Genomic DNA, 25,201 nt, shown 5'->3' with positions numbered 1-25,201 from the left:
AAAATATGATGTTTAAATTTGGCTTAATATTCTGCTTTGTTTGGAAGCCAATAACTTGCTTTCCAGTTTCGCATGAAACAAGAAGCTATAATCCTGGCTTGAAGCAATAATAGCAAAGAGTAGCTCTGAGCATATGCAGAATGTGTTTCCTGCACCCAAGCAGCAGCTTCAAGTGGGGAGGGGGGAAGACTTCAAAGTTGGAGACTTCCAGAAAGGGCGATTCACCTTTTGCTTTGTAACTTTAGTACTGGTACATAGCTAAGGCGAAAGAAAGAAAGAAAACATCAGAGGCTTTGCAGATTTGGTACTCTGTTTAAGGGATGCTTCCTCCTATATTACTGAGAGGGTTGCCAGATTAATAATGACTTCAGTCGAGATGAGGACAAGTTTTGTTCTGGCTTCCTGAGAAACAAAAATAAATAAATGCTTGTTCGTTTGTTTTTTTAATGAGTTGTATGTTTTATTTTTGTACTGAATTTTATTGGTATATGGCTTTAATAAACCATATATTAAAGGCTGTGCAGTCTGCATTTTGAACAGTTTTGTAGTGGCTGCAGCACATTGAACTCAGTTGCCTTGCAGATGCATCATTTCAGGGTTTACCTTCAGTTGAAAGCATCTCAGATCAACCCTGTTCCTCAGCTGAATGTTGCTGAGGTTCCAAACTCAAATGAACCCAAAATGTATTTAAGCACAACTAAGCCAAAGACATATGGGGTATTGTCTTCCAGAATTTCACCAGAAGGATATGAAATCACTGATTTAGCAAGGTTTTAAGCAAGAACCCATGACTAGCTGAGGTTAGCATGTTCTCTGCTGCCAAAGCTTTTGATGAGTGGAGTGCTGGGTTTTATAGTTATGAAACCAAGCGTCATCCGTGGGATTTTGGACAACACTGAAAGATGTTTATCCATAGATGATGATGCAATTTCACTTTAGCTGTCAGCTATGTAACATAACACTGGATTTCAAGAAACCCTTCCAGAAAAAAAGGCACGAGTAGTTTACTACTAAAACATGGGAGTAGTATGTTTTCTCTTTTAAGGCAGGGGCAGCTAAATATGCTTTGGTACCTTAAAACTGAAAAATGGGAAATCAAACGGTTCCCCTCCTCCCAAATTAACATGCTTCAAAATCCACTGGGAAGTTGTTCTGTGCAAATTTCTAAGCTAGTGTCATATAGTTGTTAAACCAGGACCTGAGATACATCCCGACTGGGTGCCAGGAGCAGGTCACCAATAAATCACACAGAGTATGTAAACTCTTTATAAGAAGATACAAGGTCTGCTCAGGAGTGCCAGGCCTAATGTGCAACTCTACTCCGTAGATCTTGGTCCTATGAGGCAGTTGTGGAGACAGAAGGTCCCCACCTTCCCACAGCTATCTAAGTCTCCTACTCCCCTGAGTCCTTCCCAAGCAATCTGAGACGCCTCCAACTCCCCTGTCTTTGCTCCTCTCTCTTCATATCTCTTCTGTATCTGGGAGACCAGAAGGGAGGGGAGCTTGTCGCAGCAGGAGGGGGAGACACCAGCCTGACTCATCTCTGCCTCTTGGCCTTCCTCCTCTCCTGCTACCACTTCTGCTTCTGGGCTCCTCTCTGCCACAGACACTCTCTGCTCACTAAGCCCTGTTGCCTCTTCAGCCTCTGACACCTCCCTCCAGGATTCTCCCTCTGACCACTCATTGTCATCCTTAAATCCTTCAAAGACAGAGGTCCTCTGGCTGGGACGGGACGATATGGGATTGAGGGGGCAACTCCCATCTCTTGCGGGGGTGCAATTAGTGCCAGCATCGTCCGTTAAGAGTTGGGGTGTAATCTTCAATAGCTCCCTCTCCATGGTGGCGCAGATTACAGCTATAACAAAGGCGGCATTTTTTCATCTCCGCCAAGCTAAGCAGTTGGCTCCTTACCTCTCTCGCCCTGACCTAGCCACTGTGATCCATGCGACGGTCACCTCCAGACTGGATTATTGTAACTCACTCTACGTAGGGCTGCCCTTGAGACTGACCCAGAAACTCCAGCGGGTGCAGAATGCTGCAGCGAGACTCCTTACTGGGTCTTCGCTGCAAGATCACATTCACCCAGTGCTATACCAGCTGCACTGGCTCCCGGTGGAGTACAGGATCAGGTTAAAGATGCTGGTTTTAACCTTTAAAGCCCTATACGGCTTAGGACTCTCATACCTATGGGACCACCTCTCCTGGTATGTCCCACAGAGGAACTTACGGTCTTCAAATAAAACATCCTGAAGGTCCCAGGCCACAGAGAGGTTAGGCTGCCTCAACTAGAGCCAGGGCTTTTTCAGCTGCGGCTCCAATCTGGTGGAACGCTCTGTCACAAGAGACTAGGGCCCTGCGGGATTTGACATCTTTCCACAGGGCCTGCAAGACAGAGCTGTTCCGCCAAGCCTTTGGCCAGGGTACAGCCTGACTCTCTCCTTTGGCAATCTCCACAGAACTTAAGCTTATGGTTGCCATCAATTTGATTTTAATTAATTTTTTAAAATGAAATGTTTTTAGAATGTTGCGCTATTTTATTGTTGTTAGCTGCCCTGAGCCTGGCTTCGGCTGGGGAGGGCGGGATATAAATAAAATTTATTATTATTATATTATTATTATCCCATCAGCAAACCCTGGGCTCTTAGCCTTTGTCCCTTGGGGGTCCCCCAGCTAGTTCCCCCCACCATTCCTCTGCGTCCAACCGGTCCATTACACTCGGTGACCTTAGGCCAGTCACTGCCACTCAGCCTAACCTAACTCATTTTTCTTCATTGCAGATATGAGGAGGAGTCTGTGCTACAGGAACTATTATGCTGACAACCAGACCTGTGATGGAGAGCTGCTCTTTAACATGACCAAAAAAATGTGCTGCTGTTCCTACAACATTGGACGAGCGTGGAACCGGCCTTGTGAACAATGCCCCCTCCCAAGCACTGGTTTGTATTTCTGCTGGAGAGAAATATCAAAGCTGTTAGCAGAATCTTTTATACATCTCAACATCGTGCCCGGAAGCTCTTTTGGCTGCTACATGTGCACATGCACAAATGTTATGGCAAAGTCACCAATGCTGTGCTAATGTTGGGTTTCGTCTGCAACATAACCTGCTTTTCCTTATCTAGCCAAGGTAGATGAAACTCCCATGGGTATAGAGACAGGATTAGTAGACGATCGTCCAAGCTGCGATTTGATCAAAAATTCCAATTCTCAACCACCTGGTGTGTGTAGGCTCTCCTGTGGCCAAACGACCTCCATAGAGCATCACTTTCTCTTGCCATACAGCTGCAGGTAGTCTTTGAGGCTCTGTCTTCATTCTCCCTTTCCTCCAAGAGTATCAAGGAGATGGTATCAAAGTAGATATTATTTTATTATTTATTTTGACAGTTTTTATACCACTTTATTACAGTTGTCTATAAGCGGTCCACAAGTAGTAGTAGTAGTAGTAGTAGTAGTAGTAATAATAATAATAATAATAAACAGTTACACCCCCCCCCAGTTATTACAACACTCATGGATTTTATTTAGCTATCTTAATTTAGGAGAATATTTGCTAGCTGCATTCACACATATAACCATGTTTTCTGTTGTGATAACCATAACTGTTAAACAAACCTAACATCTCCGATTTGGCCCAAGGTTTATTTTGTCATGTCATTGTTGTTTACATTGATCTATCTAGTTTAATTTTAAACATATATCCACAGATTTGTACATGTATGATACTGATTGTGTGTATAACCAGGTTAGTGTATACTTCATGTAAGGATGTTGGTGAGTTTGGGATGAAGATTTAGAAAACCTGGCCTTTAAAAGGCATAGATTAAAAATTGAGAGTAGGTTGTTTGATTATTTGTGTGTTCTGAATCTTTTTACAGTATTTACATAGTTCCCAGAGCAGGTTACATCATCATCATCAATAATTAATACAGTAAAATGACTGCATTTCCTTGAAGTTTGAATCAATCGTCTTACTTTGTGACTTCAGGGAAATGTAATTATTCAGTGTGGGACTTTCCCTACATTTTTATTTCATTTTTTTAGATGAATTTGCAACTCTCTGTGGAAGTCAAAGGCCCGGTTTCGTCATAGACATTTTTACAGGATTGCCAGTTGGTGAGTTAAAATTCTGTTGAGATTTACTTTTCATTTCATATGGAATGTATTAGGGGAAAGGGGGTGTTTGTTTTTATGATTTGCCTTTTCCTGGGAAATAGTGAAGACTAAACAATGTGGTAGAACTCAACCTCCATGCCTTAGTTTGTCAGACTATGGCACCCTTCTTCCTGGGTCCTCTTAGCCTGCAGCTGTGGTTACCGCTACTTGGGATGAAGATAACATAAAGGTTTGAGGGCATTGTAGTTTGGCTTAGTTTGTAGACCATAGGTACTGGAAGGGTGGAAAGCTTCTGGGACGAGCGCCAGTCGGCAATGGGTTTGAAAGGGAGTCTTTTCTTTTTGCTAAAGCAGATTTTTATCTGACCTTTCACATCAGTTCCTCTGGGTATTGAATTTAAGCGCTGGGGGGCGGGATCCTTTATGTTTGTGTATACTTTACGAGAGGGCAGGGAAAGGATTCAATATGAATGTTTTTCACACACTATAAGCCTGTAGGTGTTTCATAGCCAAGGTTTGAAAAACTCAAACCCAAAGGGGGAAAACCAAGGAATTCATAGAGAAGGAGCCAAGTATTCTTAGATGGAATTCCCTTCTTCCTTTTCTTGTTTTCATTTACATGAAGAGCAAACTGGAGCATTTTGTGGTGCAAAAAGCAGGATTGTACAATATGCCCCAGGAACAGAGGTTAAGAGGAAGTCTTTTTGTTTTTCTTAATTGGGCCAACTTCTGCTTCAAATGTCCCAATCTTTATTCCTTTGTTAATACAGATATTGATGAATGCCGCGAGATCCCCGGTGTGTGTGAAAATGGAGTCTGCATAAACCTGATAGGCAGTTTCCGGTGCGAATGCCCAGGGGGCTTCTTCTACAATGAAAAGTTACTGATCTGTGAAGGTGAGGGGCTTCCTCTCAAGTTTATGACAGTGGTGTAGATATGGTAGTAGAGTGGCGTGCTGAACATGCATGCTGGCACATGTAAAGCTCATGGGCACAGTGAGGCTTCATCAGGTCTTGCTGCCTTCTTGTGTTTCCCAGGATTATTCTGACAGCCAGCAAACATGTTAATGTTCAGATAAGAGGTCTTTTGCATTTGTCATAATCCCTGATGGTGCTGATATGTGCAGTTCCATGTGCTGTAGCCACAAAGTAGAGGGCAGTAAGGTATGGATGTGGGGGTGATTAGGGAGGCAGGAGAGGATATATTATTTAATGATATCCTTCCTAACTTGCGCTAGCAAGTTCCATATTCTAGCAGAGTTCCAAACATCCCCCTTTTAAATTACGCAGCGATCAGCTTGTTGCTGACTCATCTGAGGCTTACTATTAAAGATTCCTTCCTGGTAAAATCCCTTCTAATCCCTCTTAAAAGGAATAAACACAAGAAGCTGATTAATGTTAATATAAAAGTAGTTTATTACAGATTCATTCAGGTTCACAGACATATCCCTGAAGGCAGGCTTAGGTTACATAACAACTAGAACTATTCCATAAAAAAGTTAGTCCCAATTGACTGCGACTAAGAGTCACTTCTCCAAACACATATCAACATACAAAAATGGAGAACACACACTGATCAGAACATGGAGGCCATGTGCTCCTCCATGCTAGTACAACAGACCACACCCTCTTCAAGTCACATGTAGTGGAAGTCTGTCCCAGCTCAGGAGGAAACAGGAAGTCTTCTCCTGAGTGGTACAAAATATCCCCTAACATGTCCACTGTAGGAATGTTGTACTTGACTGCAGTTTTACATCCCACAGTGAACAAAGGTCCAGTGCTTCTTCCCCACACGCATTTTGAGAACACCACTGTGGGAACAAGAGACTGCAGACAAAGGCCACAGTCATTTCAGTACTTTTTCTTAACTCTCTTCATCAGTCTACACCTGAGTGCTAAGTCTTCTTCCTTGTCATAATTATTCTTTGTTGGCAGTACCAAATTTAAAAACAAAGCCCAATAACTTCTAATTTGGTCACCTTATTACAGATTTGCAGCCATTGTTTTATTAGCATCCTTGTGATTGACTAATATGCCCTTCTTCACATAAACCAGATTTCAAGTTCAAGCTTGCTTGTAGGAATTCAGTGTGTGAGAGTTCAACTATTTTAAATGGTCATGCCTCCTCCATCTGTGGTAATAAACTGAGAAGTTTTACTAAAATGCATCACTGTGGGCTAGTCTTTCGGATGGAAAAGTACTATTCAGTCATATGCTATGCTTCCAGTCAGCAGGAAAGAAAACTAGGTCAAATAAAAGTAATGCTAATTAGGAACTTACAATGAGCTGTGAACTAAAAATTTTAAAATCAGGAAAATATATTCCAAAAAGTTACACTTCTGAATTAAAAAAAAATTGAGACGAAGGTAACATAATAAGTTTGCTAAAATGGATTTGTGCATTTAAAATAATTGCATAATAGACTTGCAAATTCTTTAATCAGACAAAGTTGTTTTGTGGTATTTAGCTCATTAGTTTTCACGCCAAGCCGAGTGGTTTACAAGTGCCTTCTCCAACAAGGTACTCCCTAAACGCTTTGGACTTCAACTCCCGTTATCCCTCATTGGCCATGCTCACCGATGTTGGTGTAGCCCAAATCATCTGAAGGACACCAGATATGGGGAAGCTGATTTACAGAGAGGGCAGTCGAGGAAGAGATGGAGTTGACCCTAGGTGACTTGAGCACCTATTACTTTTTATATTAAGAAACATGAGTGTCAAATGTTTGTGGTGCTCACACATTTCATCACAGATAGCAATCTTCTGCACAGCATTTACCTGTGCTGTCTTGCAGCTGTTGCTTCCTGGATGATATAGGAGGACCTAACCTCTGAAGCCACCAAAGGCTGAGAGTCCCTAAAGACATTGAACAGCATTGCAGCTTTCTACTAGGTGATTTGTCAGTGGCAGAATGTGGTAGCTGAGGTTCAGGCTAGGCCTCCCTAGTCCACATTTCTAGAAGAAAACTCCCAGAAATGCCAAATGAGGCAGGGCTCAGGGTACCACTTGGCTCTGAGGTCCCAATATTTCCAGTACTTCCCTTGGTCCCTACGGTACTATTGAGGATCCATCTTTATTTCAAGGTAAACAAGAAAACATGGGTCTTTTCCAGTCTGTACTCTCAAATACAGATTTTCTACTACTTTAGAAGCAACAAGCTAAGCATGTGCAACCTCAAAACAAAACATTTTATATACTTGGCATGGAGCTGCCTCCAACCCTGACTCTCTGCTGAGTCTTCCTATATGATAGATAATGTTTCCAAACTTGCTAATCACACAGCTTGCATTTTTAGGTGTATACCTACAGGATTTTTAAAAACAGTATACTAGAAGTGCAATGTGTAATCTCAGTGATAGTCCTTAGATTTATTAAGGTTTAATGGCATAACCTCCATGAGCTTGCGAGTTCACAAACTGAATCCTGGGAGCCCTACATCCCAAAACATTGCTGCCTGCCTTCAACCTGTGGGTGGAACCAAGACCCAATCTGCTGACCTTTCAATGGGAATGGAAAACTGCCATTCAGGTAGGTACAATTGTACTTTTAAGTACTAAGTACTAAGGTTTTGTTTGTTCTTTCCAACAGATATTGATGAATGCCAAAATGGGCATGTGTGTCAACAAAATGCAGATTGCATCAACACACCAGGTAGCTACCGCTGTGATTGCAAACCTGGTTATCGGTTCACACCAGTCGGCCGGTGTGTTGGTAAGTACTTCCAGCGAGTGTACTTTACTGCGAAATTCATGGTGACACTGATTTATTTTTATTGCTAATATTAAATGTATTGGTCACTTTTTCTTTGCCACGGCAATTTAAAGGGACTTACAAAAGTTGCCTTTTTGCAAAGACATGTACTAATAGTATGTGATGGAGGAGACTCTTGAGAGTCCCATGGACTGCAGGAAGATCAAACCTACCTATTCTGAAGGAAATCAGTCCTGAGTGGTCACTGGAAGGACAGATCCTGAAGCTGAGGATCCAATACTTTGGCCACCTCATGAGAAGAGAAGACTCCCTGGAAAAGACCCTGATGTTGGGAAAGATTGGGGGCACAAGGAGAAGGGGACGACAGAGGATGAGATGGTTGGATAGAGGCCTCGAAGATACCAACATGAGTTTGACCAAGCTGTAGGCGGCAGTGTAAGACAGGAGTGCCTGGCGTGCTCTGGTCCATGGGGTCACGAAGAATCGGACACGACTAAAAACAACAACAAAGAGTACCAGAATATCTTCTTTAAATGCAGTGTCTTATATTTTGACCACGAGTGGGCAGTTTTTTCTCTCTCATGAAGATGCCGGAGAAACTTTTTTTAAAAAATCGTGTGTTTTCTGTTCTGGAAACCTCAAGAACAACCTAGCCATCACAGTTGCTATTTCTTTTGCTAAGTACAAGCACGTTCTTTAGTGCAAGCAGTTTTAGGGACTTTTGTACAAGTGCTTTGATCCTGCACATTTGAAGGCTTAGTGTAATTTATTAAATTTATGGCTTCAGACAACAGAAAGGCGTCTCAGAGCAATTTACAAGAAAAGTAAAATACAAAATTGCATAATAAATGATCAATAAGAGCTGTACAAATGTGCTAGAAGCGTTCATCCAAAATTGCCAAAAACAAGGATAATCCACCCCATCCAAAAAAAGAAGGGATGCCAAAAACAGCAGCTTAAAGCCTGGGAAAATAAAACTATTTTTGCCTGGTGCTGAAAATATGACAGAGTTGGCACCACGCAAGCTTTCTTGTGAAGGGAATTCCATAATTAGAGGGATGCCACAGAAAAGGTCGGTTTAACCCCTCCAAACACAGAGAAGGACCTCAAAGTCCAACAGACTGGCCACTTCTAATTCTTCTGCCCCATTTCTTTCTCAGGGCAACTAGCAATCTCCAAGGCTGCTGTCAACCTCTTTTTATCTCAGATAACAGCAACATGAAGTAGAATTAATGAAATTTCAATTATATGAGACATTGGTGCTGCCTCCTCCCAACCCCAAATGAGTTGTATTGAATGTTAAACATACTCAGAGGAGACCCATTGAAATTAATGGCCATGACCAGCTTAGGTCTATCAATTTAAATGGATCTATTTCAAGTAGAACTCAGCTACACGCAACCCTATGTGTACAAAGATCGGTGTATGTTTCTGAATAACACTGCCATTAGAAAGGACTTTAGCAGTATTTTCCTGGGAAGTTTTTGTTCCACATAGTTGGGCTTTCGGAAGAGCACCTTTTCCTAAAGTACATGTTTACATTGTTTATAAGTCCTTTGTGGGGAAAGGGTGTAGACACAGAAGTGAAATTTCACTTTGAGAATAAATGTCTTGTTTTGCTTGGGTACATGCAGTCACTTAGATTATGTGCTTAACATAATTGTTCTTGAAAGGCCTTCACAGAGACTGAAACAGGAAAATCCAGGGTAACTGCTGATATGAGCAACAATGCCCCAATGTATGTTGGCACAAATATTACTTCCCTGAATTTTGCTTTGGCTTTCATAGGAAGAGAAAATAAGATGTAATGTTTGCCAGTTGATAAGAGAGTCATTTTAAGTAACACACACTGGAAAAGGTATAATATGTTGTTTGTAGCTGCATAAATCCTTAACCTTCCAAATTCACACTTCTCTGAATTCTGCAATCCTGTTCTCCAACCAAGTAATTTGTACAAAACTGCACATGCTAGGTAAAATGTGCATACATTAATACAAATAATATATACACAATGCATTATATTGGGGGAAGTTGCTCGTAAAAAAATGTATATATTGCATATAAAATGTATATATTAGCAGAAATTCACACAAAAATGTTGATGAATTTTTATGACGACTAAAAAAAAAAAAAAGAATTTGCAAACTGATGTGGAAATGTGGACAGCTGACAAGTTTGGAAAAACAAGAAACTAAGAGAAATTAAAATTGACAGATTCAGCCATCCATAGTAGGAAGTCCAAATCTTTCTCCTTTGAAGGAGGGTCTTGATTCCACATTTGGTTATTTTATGCATCCAGTTAAAGTATTTCAGATGAGAGAACTGGAAAAAGACCAATATTTGTCCATCAGAGGAGGAAACACTGAGCTAAACAGAAGAATAGGTAGGTTTAGTTTAGGGCAACTTCATATAGTTATGTGGTTTCTAAGCAGTAATTTTTGAAACTTCTGTTATTTTCAGACCGCAATGAGTGTCTAGAGGTACCCAATATTTGTAGTCATGGAGAATGTCAAGACATAGAGGGAGGTTACATCTGTCGTTGCCACACTGGATTCAAAACCAATGGAGACCAAACTATGTGTATGGGTACGTATGAAACTACATTTTCTCCTTTCTGAGTTGTAAGAGGAAAGCTCTGTTTTGGGCCCTAATTAATCAAGGTAACAAGTTTCTCCATATCAGTTCATTACATTCCTGCAGTGCAGGGGTTGGACTAGATAACTCTCGAGGACCCTTCCAACTCTGTGATGCTATGAGATGGCCGCACAGTATGTTGACTGCTAGCGTAGGACGTCTATTTTGGGGAGAACCCTGTGGTCCTGAATAGCTCTGCTCCCCAACCCCCTCATATTAACTTGGCTAGTGGGTGTTAGTGGCTTTGTGTTTCTTTTGAGTTATGGAATAATAATAATATTTTTTTATTTATACCCCGCCCTTCCCGGTTCAGAAAACCAGGCTCAGGGCGGCTAACAACAAATTTAAAACACTTAATTGATGCAACAAAAAACAGCATAAAATACAGTATAAAATGTGAATAAAAAGAATTCAAAATTCAAAAATCAATTTAGGGGGGAAATCCATCCAATAAACATTAGATGATCACCACGGCTAGCTGGCTAAATTAGTCCTATTTGGGCCAGCGAGGAGACCAGGGGAGAATTAGCTGTGGGATCCCAGAGCGGGTAATCTTCATAAAAAAAGGAGGGGGGAGGAAGGAGAATAAAAGATCAGGCTAAGTTCAAATTGAAAGCCAGGCCCTGCGGAAGGAAGTTAAATCCTGCAGGGCCCTGGTCTCATGGGACAGAGCATTCCACCAGGTTGAAGCCATCACTGGAAGGCCTTGGCCCTGGTGGAGGATAATCTGACTTCCTTCGGGCCCGGGACCTCTAAACTATGATTATTTGTGAACCTTAAGGTTCTCTGTGGGGCAGACCAGGAGAGGCGGTCCCGTAAATACGAGGGCCCTAAGCCACAAAGGGCTTTAAGGGTCAAAACCAGCATTGCCTTGCACTTTCTGATTTTCTCATTTTTGTTCACAGATATCAACGAATGCGAACGAGACCCGTGTGGAAATGGCACGTGTATGAACACAGTTGGTTCTTTCAACTGCCGCTGTCATACAGGATTCATCCTTTCTCACAATAATGACTGCATAGGTAAGGAAGCCGACTGAGTCTCTTTGGGTTTTTGCACATTGCAACCATAGTAGTCACTAGGCCACTTGAGAAGGGCGAGAAAGGCAGCAATCAACATTGATGGTGTCATATTATGGTGCTGTATTGGCCTTGTGAGCGGGCAGAAAAGACTGAGATGGAGCTTCTAAGCTGGAAATAACCCCCATCACACGCTCCCGCACTTACCTAGCACAGAACCGGGTGAGAAAGGAGCTAGAGTTGGGCGGCTTAATCTGCGTAGACACTGTTACACCAGCTGTGTGGGCTCCTGCATAGGATTACCTGCGTGTGTAATTATGTATAACGAACTTGGAGCGCTACTAAATATCATGATATAATACACCAGAAAACAGACAAATACTTGAGGTCTTTAGTAGCATTTCCAATCCTTCGAGGATTGCCTCCCGCACAATAGGAGAACAACATACCCGTGTTGCAAACTTAACACAACAAACAATACAAGCAACACGCAGACCAGTATACTAGATAGCACTGTAATTCTTATTGCATAATATACATGGGGCCCCTGACCATTAGGTCCAGTTGTGACCGACTCTGGGGTTGTGGCGCTCGTCTCGCTTTATTGGCTGAGGGAGCTGGCATACAGCTTCCATGTCATGTGGCCAGCATGACTAAGCTGCTTCTGGTGAACCAGAGCAGTGCACGGAAATGCCGTTTACCTTCCCACCTATTTATCTACTTGCACTTTGACGTGCTTTTGAACTGCTAGGTTGGCAGGAGCAGGGACCGAGCAACGGGAGCTCACCCCGTCGCAGGGATTCGAACCGCCGACCTTCTGATCGGCAAGTCCTAGGCTCTGTGGTTTAACCCACAGCGCCACCCGCGTCCCAAGTGCACACATTTTGTTTTTGTTACTAAATCATGTATATTACGCAATAAGAATTACAATGCTACGTAGTATACTGGTCTGCGTGTTGCTTGAATTGTTTGTTGTCCCGCACAATAGGAGACAGAACAACTTAGCTTATTGTCTGCTCCCCTTGAGAGGTTCTGAACCTCCAGGCTGGCGTTGCCTTATGTCAAGGAAGCAGGTTCCTGTTCACCTGCTTAGGCTTCTGGAACTGGAATTTATGGTAAGCCAGTTTTTTATGCTACTAGTGTCTAAGACCAAAAAAACCCCATGCCATCCGCAGAGCAGCACTGAAACAAGCATAGGCAACGTTTGCTGTCCTCTGGTTCTGATTTGTGACATGTTCTCATCCACAACCAAGGAAGAATTTGCAAGCTCTTCAAACTGGAATCAGGAATCCCTTTCTTGAGGGCCAGAGGCAGCATCTGGAGAGTCTGGTACTAGAGTGTACTGCTATAACCGCTATATGTTGGTGGGAGCCCTTTTTTAATAAGTATGGCTGTTTTCAATCTCCTGGATGTTATACTGAAAATTATTTAGTTCCCTTGAGTGTGAAGGAGTGAGCCAGAAGCAGTGGATTATTGTGATCATGTGACACAGGAAGGGTCATGTGACACAGACTGGACTTCATTAACCAGCTCCCGGGGCTCTGACCTAGTTCCTTTCTCCTGCTTTGATTTGTTCTTGCTTTTCTTGATCTTTTGTCTTAGTTGGAAATTGGCTCCCAGTTATTTTCCCCTAGCTCCTGTTTACATTTTTCTTCATCTCTTTTGTATTTCTCCTGTTTGTCCGTTTTTGTTTTTCTAAGATCCCTTTCTGAATTGTTCCCTTTTGCCTCCTTCTGTTTCTGTTATTTCCCTGTCTGTTTGAGCTGCCAATAGGGGGAAAGGATTTGTACAAGGAGAAGCAGAAAGGGGTGGGGTGGGGGGGTGTTCTAATGAACTCTCCTTTCATAATTCCTCTCTGGAGCGCAATAACACTGACCAGTCCCTACTTTCTGAGGAGCCCCACCCTGACTGGGAGAATCCACTTTGTTCCCCATCCACCCCAGCAGCCAGCATTATAAGCAGCTGCCATGACATGAAAAGAGAGACCCAGGACTATGGAGATTGCAAGAGGTCTCTCCCCTCCTCCCATTGCAAGCTAACACTGGCTGCCTTTTGGGTTCTCTTGTGGCTGGAATGGAACACAGCTTGTCAGTGTATGCACACTTGACTCCACCTTTAAATTTCAGTGCCTGCCATAATTTGCACTGCAGTCCTTCAGATGGATATGTAGAAAAGCAGCAATTATTATTATTATTATTATTATTATTATTATTATTATTATTATTTATACCCTGCCCATCTGGCTGAGTTTCCCCAGCCACTCTGGGTGGCTCCCAATCAAGTGTTAAAAACAGTACAGCATTAAATATTAAAAACTTCCCTGAACAGGGCTGCCTTCAGATATCTTTTACAGATAGGATAGCTGCTTATTTCCTTCACATCTGAAGGGAGGGCATTCCATAGGGTGGGCGCCACTACCGAGAAGGCCCTCTGTCTGGTTCCCTGTAACCCCACTTCTCGCAATGAGGGAACCGCCAGAAGGCCCTCGGTGGTGGATCTTAGGGGATCTTAGTGTCCAGGCTGAACGATGGGGGTTTAGGGCATTAAAGGTCAGCACCAACACTTTGAATTGTGCTCCAAAATGTACTGGGAGCCAATGCAGATCTCTCAGGACCGGTGTTATGTGGTCTCGGTGGCCGCTCCCAGTCACCAGTCTAGCTGCCGCATTCTGGATTAATTGCAGTTACCGGGTCACCTTCAAAGGTAGCCCCACGTAGAGCGCATTGCAGTAGTCCAATCGGCTGGACATTATGTCCAAGGGCTGGACATTAGATATTGGGGGCCTGTGGGAGCTTAATTCAGTAATAATGGCCATTTTGGAAGAGTCAAGGGTTTTCTGTCAAAAATGGCATAGTCATTTGGGTGATGGTGGCGGCGGCAATTGCATTTTGCAAGCACCAAAAGGTGTTTTTTTGTGCCTGCCCTCCCACACTGAATATACCTGGCACCTGGAGGTTAGGCTCCCTGCTTTTTATTCGATTAAGACTGCAAGAAGAGAGGTGCTTTTTCCCATTTCATTCAAGGATATGCCAAAATCTGAATGGGTGTTCCCATTTCAAGTAAATAAGACTATTGGACGGCTCACGCTTCTATGCTACCTTGCAAACTGATGGGTTGGCTTAAGGTGCTTTTAGTTGCTGCCGCAGTTGCTGCTTTGTTATAAAATGCTGAGGCCCTTTTCAGCAGTCCTGGCATTCATTTCTGCCTGCCTTCGGAGGAAATTTATGTTTCCCCCTTTACTCACGTTTTCTATTTCTGTATGCTTGCTTCATGCTCTGGGACCAACTCTGCTATGGGCAGAAGTTGGACAGAGGCTAGCCTGGATGGTGGGGGCTAATAGCTACTCGTTCTCCCTGTCTTATTTCTGCACATTCCCCAGAAAGAACATTTACAGTAAGTAACCAAAGTTGAGTTGAGTTTAGCTGAAAAGTATTCTGCTTTTTCAGCAACAAATGTTGAGCTCAAAGCAGCTCACAAAAAGCATCACTGAGCGTTAAAAAAACCACTTGAACATTGTAATCAAACTGAATAGCATATAAAGCAAACGACAACAGATTCATCAAAGCAATAATACAATCCAATAAAGTAGTAGAAAATGCTGTTCTGTTTCCTCCCCCTTTTTTTGTTTCTCTCCCCTAACTCTTGCCTTTCTTACCTTTTTCTCCTTTTAGATATTGATGAATGCGCCACTGGAAATGGAAATCTGTGCAGAAATGGCAAATGTGTCAACAATGTGGGGTCTTTCCAGTGTATCTGCAATGAAGGTTATGAGATGCCTCGAGAAGGAAGGATCTGTATTGGTATGTCATGAACGTAACTGCAGTATTTGAGTGCCATGTTTTGTTCTATATGGTAGGAGTTAGCTGGCAATGTTTCTATGTGTGGAAGACATACAGAGTGGATTTTCTGCTGAGATCACAGATCTTTATAGAAACCAGTACACTGTTGAATGCAGTTGAAATGAAATCTTCTTGAAATGTGCCCTTCACATTATTAAGCACATATGTATTATTTGTTAAACTTGCACACTGGGGCATTTGGTCATAAAGAATGTTTGGTTCTCAAACTTAATCCATTCCAGAAGTCCGTTCCAAAACCAAAGTGTTCCAAAACTAAGGCACGCTTTTCCATAGAAAGTAATGCAAAATGGATTAATCTGTTCCAGACTTTTAAAAACAACCCCTAAAGCAGCAATTTAACATGAATTTTACTATCTAACAAGACCATTAATTCATAAACTGAACGCAATAAACAATGCACTGTAGTCACACAATCAATCAATCAATCAATCAATCAATCAGTAGCTGAACTGGGTTCCACACAGTCACAAAAAAAGAGCTGCAAAAACAAAAACGCAAAATAAATAACAAAAACAGACAGACCTCAGTGTAACACTCAAAATGGAAGCGTGGCACTCAAAACGGAAGCGTAACACTCAAAACGGAGCATGTTTGGCTTCCAAAAGAAGTTCGCAAACTGGAACACTTACTTCTGGGTTTGCAGTGTTTGGGTTCCAAGTTGTTTGAGTACCAAGGCATTTGAGAACCAAGGTACTACTGTAATATCATCAATTCTTTTTGAGTTTTACAATTATCTTGCAACTGGAACTCTTCTAACCATAACACTTTAGGACATTTATCAAGTTGAGGTAAAAAGGACACAATCACCATCTTTGATCAAATTGCTTAATGGAAGTTAATGATCCCTCATCTTTCCCTAGTACATACACTGTTTAAGAAACTGAATCTTATCCCTTGTTTTAATTTTGAAATTTAATGTCAGCTTTTTAATAAAATGAGCAGGATCAAGACACCTGAAAATGAATGATTCCTTTGTTTATATCTTCTTGCAGATATCAATGAATGTGCATTGGATCCTGGCAAATGTTCACCTGGTACATGTCAAAATCTGGATGGCTCTTACAGATGTATCTGCCCCCCTGGATACATCCTACAAGATGACAACTGTAATGGTATGTGAAGATAATTCATTCACCACAAAATAATTTTAGATTAAAAAAAAGGACAAGTGTGAAATACCTTGTAGGGCAAAAAGTTACAGCAGCTTTTTTGGAGGGTTCATGAGCAAAGAGAGTCACAAATGATCGGTATATTTTCTCACATAATAATAAAAGATCAGAAATAGAGGGAGAGGAACCAAAACATGATACCATAAGTTGGCCAGGAGCTCTATGGTAATCCATGGCATTTTCCTTAGTGTCTTTTTATTTAAGGTTACCAGACGTCCCCGTTCCCTGGGGACAGTCCCCGGATTTACAAATCAGTCCCCATAAAAAATGCATTGAAGATGAAAAGTGTCCCTGGATTCATTGAAAAAAATCTGGTAACCTTATTTTAATTAATTGCCCAAGTGAGAACAGATTCAGGTAACTTTTTTGGATAGTGGCTCATTAGGGCTCCCTCCAGAGGGTTTTGCCACCTCCTTCTTTCCCTATATCAGTTTTGTGCTTTGACCTACAAAGAAGGCAGAAAAATGTCGGGGGGCCGGGGGCTTTGCACTTCACTATTCCTAGTGAATAGGGGATATAAGGTATGGTACCCTTCACATGCCACCCACAGTGCCATGGGAACTGCTAGATCGTGTTGTGATATCACACTGCTGGTTGGTGAATGGACCCAGTGTGTCCTGCCCACATAATAAATGCCCATGCTTCTCAGAAGTATGAGATTGCACCATGGAGAGAAGTGACTCCCATGCCCTATGGGTGCGTGTGAATGGGGCTTATTGCTGTTGGCTATTTTCTGAGTCATGAAGAGTGAAACAGCGTTTTCACCCTCAAAGCCCTAGTGATGAAGTAGACTCCACACACAAGACTTTGAAGAGAACTCTTTACTTGCGGGATGGCAACTATTGTAAGCAGTATCCTACAGTCCAGTGCAATGTGTTTCACTCTCTTGAGCCCAAGAGAGGGTCTTCTTTCTTCTAAATGTCCTTTGAAACAGTCTATAAATTATAGCTTGTCTGTCCTCACCAACCCCTCTGGACACAAAGTCTCCACACAACAACCTCCACCTCCCACTCCTCCTGTCACTACCTAAAACACACACATACTCACTCACTGTTAAAGGGAGTTAACAAATTGACATGCCAATGATTCAGTATTTCTCTGACCTTAATCAGAGTCACAAGATTTTGCAGCTGTTACATTACGTTACATAGGTTTTCTTTTCCCCAGCACAATTCATTCTTTGTGAAATACATTTCCTAACAAATACAGTACCAGTACAAATACTAACAACTGCCGACCCCTATACCAACTTCCTGAAGCACCACAGTGGGGTTTGCTACGTAGTGCAAGACACTGGCTTTGTTAGGTATATATTTTGTTGTTCATGGCTCAGTTTTGTAGCACTAAAATATAAATCCCTTGCAGATATTGATGAGTGTACAGAAGAGGCAGAGATCTGTGTCTTGGGCACCTGCAACAATACTCCAGGAAGCTTCACTTGCCAGTGCCCTGAAGGGTTTGTAGTGTCTTCAACAGGACGCAGATGTCAAGGTAAGCTTCTCTCTTATCTTTAGTGATTATTTTGTTTAGAATGGATGCTGCACTTCTGGCCTGTAAACTCTGGAGTTTAGTCACAACTCTTTTGTGGAAGAAGAGTGCAACTGGGCCCTCCCTCTGCCTTTCGCACTTGCAGCTAGTAGAAGGAAAGCAATGACTCTTTCCAGGAACTTCAGGGCTGTTGACTCCACCTCAAAATTCTGGCAGTAGTGCAGCCATGCTTGGGGCTAGCTGCTTTTGATTCCTTCTTCCCACAGAGAGTATGATTAATTCTGCCTAGAACAAGCATTTATCAGAATTCCAAAACCACTCTGTGGTTTGGCCTCCTTTGCTTGGGTGAAAAAGAGAGAGAGAGAGAGAGGAGGAGGAGGAGTGTTTGTGGTATAATTTTTGTAGCTGTATAAATTAGATAGGTCTTACATCTTTTATACTTGCGGCTTTAGCCTTGCCCTGTTGAAACTGCTACTCCCTTAAAGAAAGTTGTTAAAAAGAACTTCATGGGAACTTTGCTCAAGGAATCTGCGATTTCCTCTTTTATTCAGAGGCCCTTGATATGACTTGCTGTTTTATTCCGTGGAAGTATGGGAAGAATGATGTGCCAGAAGTGAACCAACTGGAGTATAGAGTTGGAAGAGGCCTTGTAGGCCAACTGACCCAACTCCATTGCTCAGGGCAGGAAAGCCACAGCTAGCATCCCCAACAGATGGCTGTCCAGCCTCTGCTTGAAGACCTCCAGCAAAAAAAGAGAGCACTCCACCCCTTTGTGTAATTGTTTCCATCATAAAGTTTCTCTTAACATCAATATGTTCCTCCCCACATGCTCTGTTGAAAGCCAGCTGCCTATAACTTGCATAAGTTCTCTTCTTTGTATTTGAATGTGTTATTTGGTCTCTTCTATGCAATAGTGTTTGAGAGTGGTACCTCCAGTGGTACCTCGGGTTAAGTGCTTAATTCGTTCCGGAGGTCTGTTCTTAACCTGAAACTGTTCTTAACCTGAAGCACCATTTTAGCTAATGGGGCCTCCTGCTGCTGCCGTGCCGCCGGAGCACGATTTCTGTTCTCATCCTGAAGCAAAGTTCTTAACCTGAAGCACTATTTCTGGGTTAGCAGAGTCTATAACCTGAAGCGTATGTAACCTGAAGCGTATGCAACCCGAGGTACCACTGTAGTAGTTCCAGTCTTCATTAGCTGTAGTAGTCAAAAATAACAATAAATAACCACAAAGACCCATCGCTGCTACAGGGACAATTTCTTCCATTTTGCCCCTTTGAGACATATTCTTTTCTAAACTAAGTATGGATATATTTTAATCCAAGTTGATGAGGAATGTTTTCTACCTTGAGCCTTCTAAAATGGATAATTTTGTTTTGTTCAAAGAGCATTTTTAAAAGTGGCCAGCCCATCTGAAACCCCCTGCTTCCACCCCCTGCCTCAATATCCAGTTCTTTACACAGTCTATAAAGTTCTTAAAAATTTTGTGGTCCATTTTTGACACTAGCTGCATGCATTTTTTTTTTAAAGTTCTAGTGACACCCTGCCCCCAATTTGTTATTGTCTCTGCCTCTGAACTTAAGAGAGCAAAGGGATTGCAATAGATGTACAAATTACCTTTAATTGATTTATTATTGCTAGCAAATATTTGGCTGTAGTATGTTCCTGGGTTAGGAAATGGAATGGCCTTTTAATTAATTTATTTCTGTTATTTATTAAATTTCTATACCTCCCTTCATCCAAGAATCACAGGGCAGTTTACAATATAAAAACACAAAAATACATAACATAGTAACAAACAAAAGCAATACTCACCCAATTTAAAGGTGTGTGTGTGTGGAGAGAGAGAGAAAATGAGTGGTAGTCTTTGTTTATTAAATTTTAAATTACCTTACACTTCCTTCAGTATCTTGAAAAAAGCCACTTTGCAGTACTGATAATTATTTTGTTAAACAGGAAAATCATTAGTTAATTTTAAATACATAATTGTGGCTGATTGTCTCAGGATAAATAGTCATGGAGGTTTTCTTCCTTCATTATTGAAATATTTTTTATAAATCCTGGGATGTTGCTCCTGTGAATCCAGCAAAACTGGGTGAGCAGCTGGTTTTGCAGCTGACACTCAGACTGTTCCTTTGCCAGCAAGAGAAGCTGCCAGCTGTCTGTCTGTTAGATGCTTGCGGTTTCCGTTCTGCTCCAGAGCTTAGATTACTCGGCTGGAATAACACAGTGTGGTGATACAAAACCAATAATGCTTTTTCTGAACGCCAGGCAGTTGTCCAAACACATCTGAAAGGAGAAAGGGACAGGTCTAAGAATGACCACTTCAATATTCTTTTTCTGGGTTTCTTTGATCTGATCTTTGGTTAAAAAAAACCCATTGTTCTGGGAATAGGCTGAGAACAAATTAAACAAATAGCAAGGAATTAAATAAGAGATATAGATGGATGCTTTCGTGTGCCTGCCTTTTGTGTTCCATAAGTCAGTTCTGCAAATACGTCCCCCCCAAATAATAATAATAATAATAATAATAATAATGAGGCTATGGTCTGCTGTGCCTTAGCCAAGAGGAATGGAGTTACTTGGACCCTGCCGCTTCTCCCTGTCCAATGAGAGCTACAGAATATATTTCCCATCCTCTGTTATTTATATCCAATAACACCTTCTTTCTGCCTCTCTTGATATGCTAGTGAATAATCCTTTAGTCACAGACAGGCTGTTGCTCATGAAGAGGCTTCTCTTCTGGCTTAAAGGAACTGGCCACTTCCACATCAGGGCTGTTGTCTCCCAATGGTTCCTCTTCTTATTCAGCCTTCCGTCTGGTTCCAGCACCCTTGTTATGGACCCTGTTTCCATATTTTGGGACTTTGGCAAAGTGGGAATGTTCATTGAGCCTCCTTAGTAGTACAGTTGTACCTTGGTTCTTGAACGCCTTGGTACTCGTCCGTTTTGGCTCTCGAACGCTGCAAATCCGGAAGTGAGTGTTCCAGTTTGCGAACATCTTTTGGAAGCCGAATGTCCGACGCGGCTTCTGTGGCTTCCGATTGGCTGCAGGAAGCTCCTGCAGCCAATCTGAAGCCGTGCCTTGGTTTTTGAAGTTTTCCGGAAGACGAAGGGACTTCTGGAATGGATTCCATTTGAGAACCAAGGTACGACTGTACATTGAAAGCCTGAAAAAGAAGAAACACTTCTCTTACAATTTAAAAAACTCCAACTCCCCTCCTTGTTTGCCTTGAGGAAATTTGTAGTCATCGTGGTGACCAGGGACATAGCCTGCCCCAAGAAGTAAAACTGTGATTCTACTTTATATAAAGTATTTTATACTGCAGTTCTCTCCTGTTTGGTCTGGTGTGTTGAATGTTCCAGTTGAAAGGACCTTTCAGGTATGTCAGTCACTAAAGCAAAATTAGAACCAGCTTTTAATTGGAAACTTCATACTGTTCCAGCTGTTGGAGATGGATTGTTAAAATTCTGGAATGCTGCAAAAAAAGAAAAAAAAGAGTACAACTCGTTTGCTTAATGAGAACCAGAAAATACTGGCTAAGATTTGTTGATTGACTATGTAATTAAATGGTGTTCCTTCATCATATCTTGGAATTAATATTTACAGTATGCTTTTTCAGATAATTATTTTCATTGATTTAGCACTATTCGTTGTTTGCCTTTTTATACCATTTTATCATAAATTATGTACAAGTGAAAAGATGCTAAATAATAAAGAATAAATAATATTTAGTCAGTCGATGCCCTTAGGCCATGCACACATCTTGTTTTCTGCTCAAATACGGAATCAGAGGTATATACTTCATTAATTAATAGGTACTGTAACTGCAAGCAGTAAGTATAGATAATTCAGTTATATTAAAGTGTTACCATATATTTCCTGTATGGTATCATGAGAACAGAAGACTGTCAGATAAATACCATAGAAACATAGTATGTGCACAATAGTACCAAGATCACCACCTTATGTATTGATCAAAACTTTATGTGTTCATCAACAACTTGCCTGGCTTTTTTGAGTACCTTCAACTGGTTTGGTGTTTTTTTTGTTGTTGTTGTTTTTTTTAAAAAAACAACACCTTAATATATACTATGTTTTTATTTGTTTAGATTTGAGAGTAAGCTTCTGCTTTACTAAATTTGAAGATGGGAAATGTTCAGCTCCTAAATCCAGAAACCATTCCAAGCAAGAGTGTTGCTGCAATATGAATGGAGAAGGGTGGGGTGACCCATGTGAACTGTGTCCAGGTGATGGAGAAGGTATATATAAACATTTCTCAATGGTTGTTGCAATCCCTACTCATAAGAGAAATTAGAAATGAACGATCCCAATAGAAACATGGAATAGCAATGGAGATAGGAGACATTTGTAAAGTTGTTACCTCGTCTTTAGGTACAAGATAACATTGAATTCATATCTACAGCTCATTTACTAGCAGAACAGCTTTCCCTTTCCTATCTGGATATAGGCAGTGCCTCTGGAATGCATAGAAAGACACAGTTAGGGCCTCCTCACATAGTGGCTTAAATCCAGACATGCCCTTCCATATGTGGTAGGCACTTTCACTCAGTGAAATCTGTTTTTTATACCTCACAGTAGAGCATTGTGTAAGAAAAACAAAAGTTAAGTCAAAGGTGGTTGTCTGCTTGCTCAAGTGAAAGCATGAGACCTGTCACAGAGCCATTCTGTTATAGCGCTGCATAAACTGTTATGTAGACAATTTACAGAATGTTTTTCTTACATTTGTGGATCTTTGGATCCAGTTCTTCTGAACAATGGCGAGCAGCCTGTGGCCTGTGGGCTATATAGGGCCTCCTGATTAATTTCACAAGATGTGAGTCTGGTCTTGCTCTCTGCACCACTTGTCTGGGAATTTCCTCCCCCAAACAATTGTCCACCTCCCCTGCACCTGTTGTCACCTGTTTGGAAGTTACAGAAGAACCTTGGACAGTGTTCTCTTAGTGCCAATTAATTGATAGGCATGCTGCCAGTGTTCCTTCCTAGCTGTCACCTGATGTCAAATATGGCCCAGGGAAGGATCCATGCTGGCCAGATCAAATTTACCACCTTTGATGTAGGACATTTGCCCCTGAGGGAATTCAGCCCTCAGGGGGCGGGGGCGGGGGGGGGCAGGGAGGGAAGCCTTCCCAATTCCCTGCTTTAGAAGATTTTCATCAAGGTTATGAACATTTTAATGTATCAGATGACAAATAAAAGTTGCCAGATTAAGCAGGTTTGTTCTTCTGATTTGACTTACAGAAGCTTATCGTCAGATTTGCCCATTCGGAACCGGCATGCTGGTTGGCCCTCTTGGCGAACCAATTGGTAAGTAATTAGTGCTTGGAGTATTATTGCATTTGAGAGGTTTTCTCTCTGCCTTGTTTGAAAATGTCCCTTTTTGTCAGATAAAATCTCTGCTCTTTGCAGTTCTATTTATTTTTCAAAATATATTTCCTTCTGGGTCAAGATGCAGTTTCTGCAAAGCTCAAAGCAATCTCAGTGAACTTTTTTGGAGCTGGTTTTCCTGGCCTTTCTCTGCCAGAGGAAACGTTTGATACTCTGCACAATGTCATGAGAGCATGGAGTGAGCAAGTCTCTGCTCGGTTCTTTTCTCCTCTCTGTGACAACAGCAGCTCTAAAAAGATACCCCTAAAGATTCCCTCCTCAAAAAAGAGAGAAATGAACTTCAAGCAAATGCCAGGGGGGAAATTGCCTCCTTGGCATACAGCACTGAGACACCACTTGTGCTGCCCCACCAGCTGCTACTGGTTATAGGATGGCACCCCACTATTTATATAGCTCTGTTCCTATGCCTGGCACTTTGTAGGGTCCCTGCCCCAGGGGTGTTACAACCTAGACAATGACTCATGGGGAACAGCAGGGGGAACAGAAAGTTGAGGGAACTTGGGGGAGGGGAGCACAGTTGGAGGAGGAGAGCAAGAGCACAAAAGAGAAGGAACTGTACGAAGACCTGAAGGAGGAGGGAGAAGAGAAGAAAATGGATAGACAAGATACCTGAAAGAAGGAGGGAAAGGGACATAAATTTACAGTACTGTAAAATTCTGGAGTAAGCCCCACTGCAGTCAGTGTAACTTACTTCCAGGGAAGAGTACATGGGATTGCAGCATAAAAGAAGCATTATAGAAGTTGATGTTCACTGATATTGTGCCACATAACCAATGGTGGTTTGAAGTTGGCTAATTTGTGTGCAAGAAGGTGGTGGTGGTTGTTCACAGTAAAAACCGTTAAATAATTTGTGATGTGTTTGCCTGTATTTAATTTATAAGAGAAAGAAAAATTGTTTACATACGTTAAGAGTCAAATGTTCTTGCCACTCTGTCCATAACTGTGAACTATGTACAGTGCAGAAGCACCTATCTTTTCATCTTGTATTTATGGACGATAAATCAACCACTCCTCGCCTTGCATTTATTAACAACAGAATGCAATTCCGCACAGGATTCATCAGTAAACTTTTCTTTCCCTTTTCTGCTTGGTTAATTTTGGGGCTAAGATGCGGATGAGTGTAAGGATCCAGATAGATGTAAGAATGGGCAGTGTATCAACACAGATGGCTCCTACCGCTGCGAGTGCCCATTTGGTTACAACCTTCAAGGAACTGAATGCATAGGTAAGTCATGGCACAAGTATTTATTCTGCTGTTGGAATTCCTAAGCTGCCAGGTCACAAGTATAAGTAAAGCCAATGTAAAATGCCTTTTGCTGTTCTCAAATGAATATTTGGGTAGGGGTGTGCTTGCGGGAAATGAGGTCCACTTGTGCATCAGGACTTTTCCCTCTTCTTGTCCTCACAAACTCCCCTCAATATTTTCTGAGTTTCCTCCTAACCCTCCAGAGCAGATTTAGGGGACAACACAGTGGGGAGGAGAAGTAGAGAAGTTTCCTTGCATCAGCAGACCCAGTTCTGCATGCGTAACAACTTAATTGAATCCTGTCCTCTGTGAGTCTCAAAATCTGGCAGGTTGCTGGAGTTGCAGGCTTCAGACTATTTTATGACATACTGTGCATTTGTTTTTCATGTTTCCAGATGCTGATGAATGCTCTGTAGGAAACCCATGTGGAAACGGAACTTGTACGAATATTATTGGAAGTTTCGAATGTTCTTGCGAGGAAGGGTTTGAGCCAGGACCGATGGTGACATGCGAAGGTGAGTGCCACTGACTCCTTCCAGAAAGGACTGAGTGGGCT

At 41.9% G+C, this 25,201-nt stretch overlaps 1 protein-coding gene across 4 annotated transcripts in view; it reads left to right on the top strand.

Moving 5' to 3' along the window:
- FBN1 (fibrillin 1) overlaps positions 1 to 25,201 on the top strand; it is a 210,942-nt gene that overhangs the window by 162,037 nt on the left and 23,704 nt on the right. For 3 of the 4 annotated variants that reach the window (XM_081838595.1, XM_081838596.1, XM_081838598.1), the window contains 13 exons: positions 2,778 to 2,936; positions 4,039 to 4,110; positions 4,880 to 5,005; positions 7,697 to 7,819; positions 10,280 to 10,405; positions 11,359 to 11,475; positions 15,144 to 15,272; positions 16,325 to 16,444; positions 17,867 to 17,992; positions 22,103 to 22,252; positions 23,253 to 23,318; positions 24,508 to 24,624; positions 25,041 to 25,160. In XM_081838595.1, the coding sequence (XP_081694721.1) occupies positions 2,778 to 2,936; positions 4,039 to 4,110; positions 4,880 to 5,005; positions 7,697 to 7,819; positions 10,280 to 10,405; positions 11,359 to 11,475; positions 15,144 to 15,272; positions 16,325 to 16,444; positions 17,867 to 17,992; positions 22,103 to 22,252; positions 23,253 to 23,318; positions 24,508 to 24,624; positions 25,041 to 25,160 (1,551 nt within the window). The remainder of the gene's footprint in view (positions 1 to 2,777; positions 2,937 to 4,038; positions 4,111 to 4,879; positions 5,006 to 7,696; positions 7,820 to 10,279; positions 10,406 to 11,358; positions 11,476 to 15,143; positions 15,273 to 16,324; positions 16,445 to 17,866; positions 17,993 to 22,102; positions 22,253 to 23,252; positions 23,319 to 24,507; positions 24,625 to 25,040; positions 25,161 to 25,201) is intronic. The other variant, XM_081838597.1, reaches the window with a different exon arrangement.

The sequence above is a fragment of the Podarcis erhardii genome (assembly GCF_964252035.2).
Source record: "Podarcis erhardii genome assembly, chromosome: 14".
NCBI classification, from domain to species: domain Eukaryota; kingdom Metazoa; phylum Chordata; class Lepidosauria; order Squamata; family Lacertidae; genus Podarcis; species Podarcis erhardii.
This window is presented reverse-complemented; position numbering and strand designations above follow the sequence as displayed.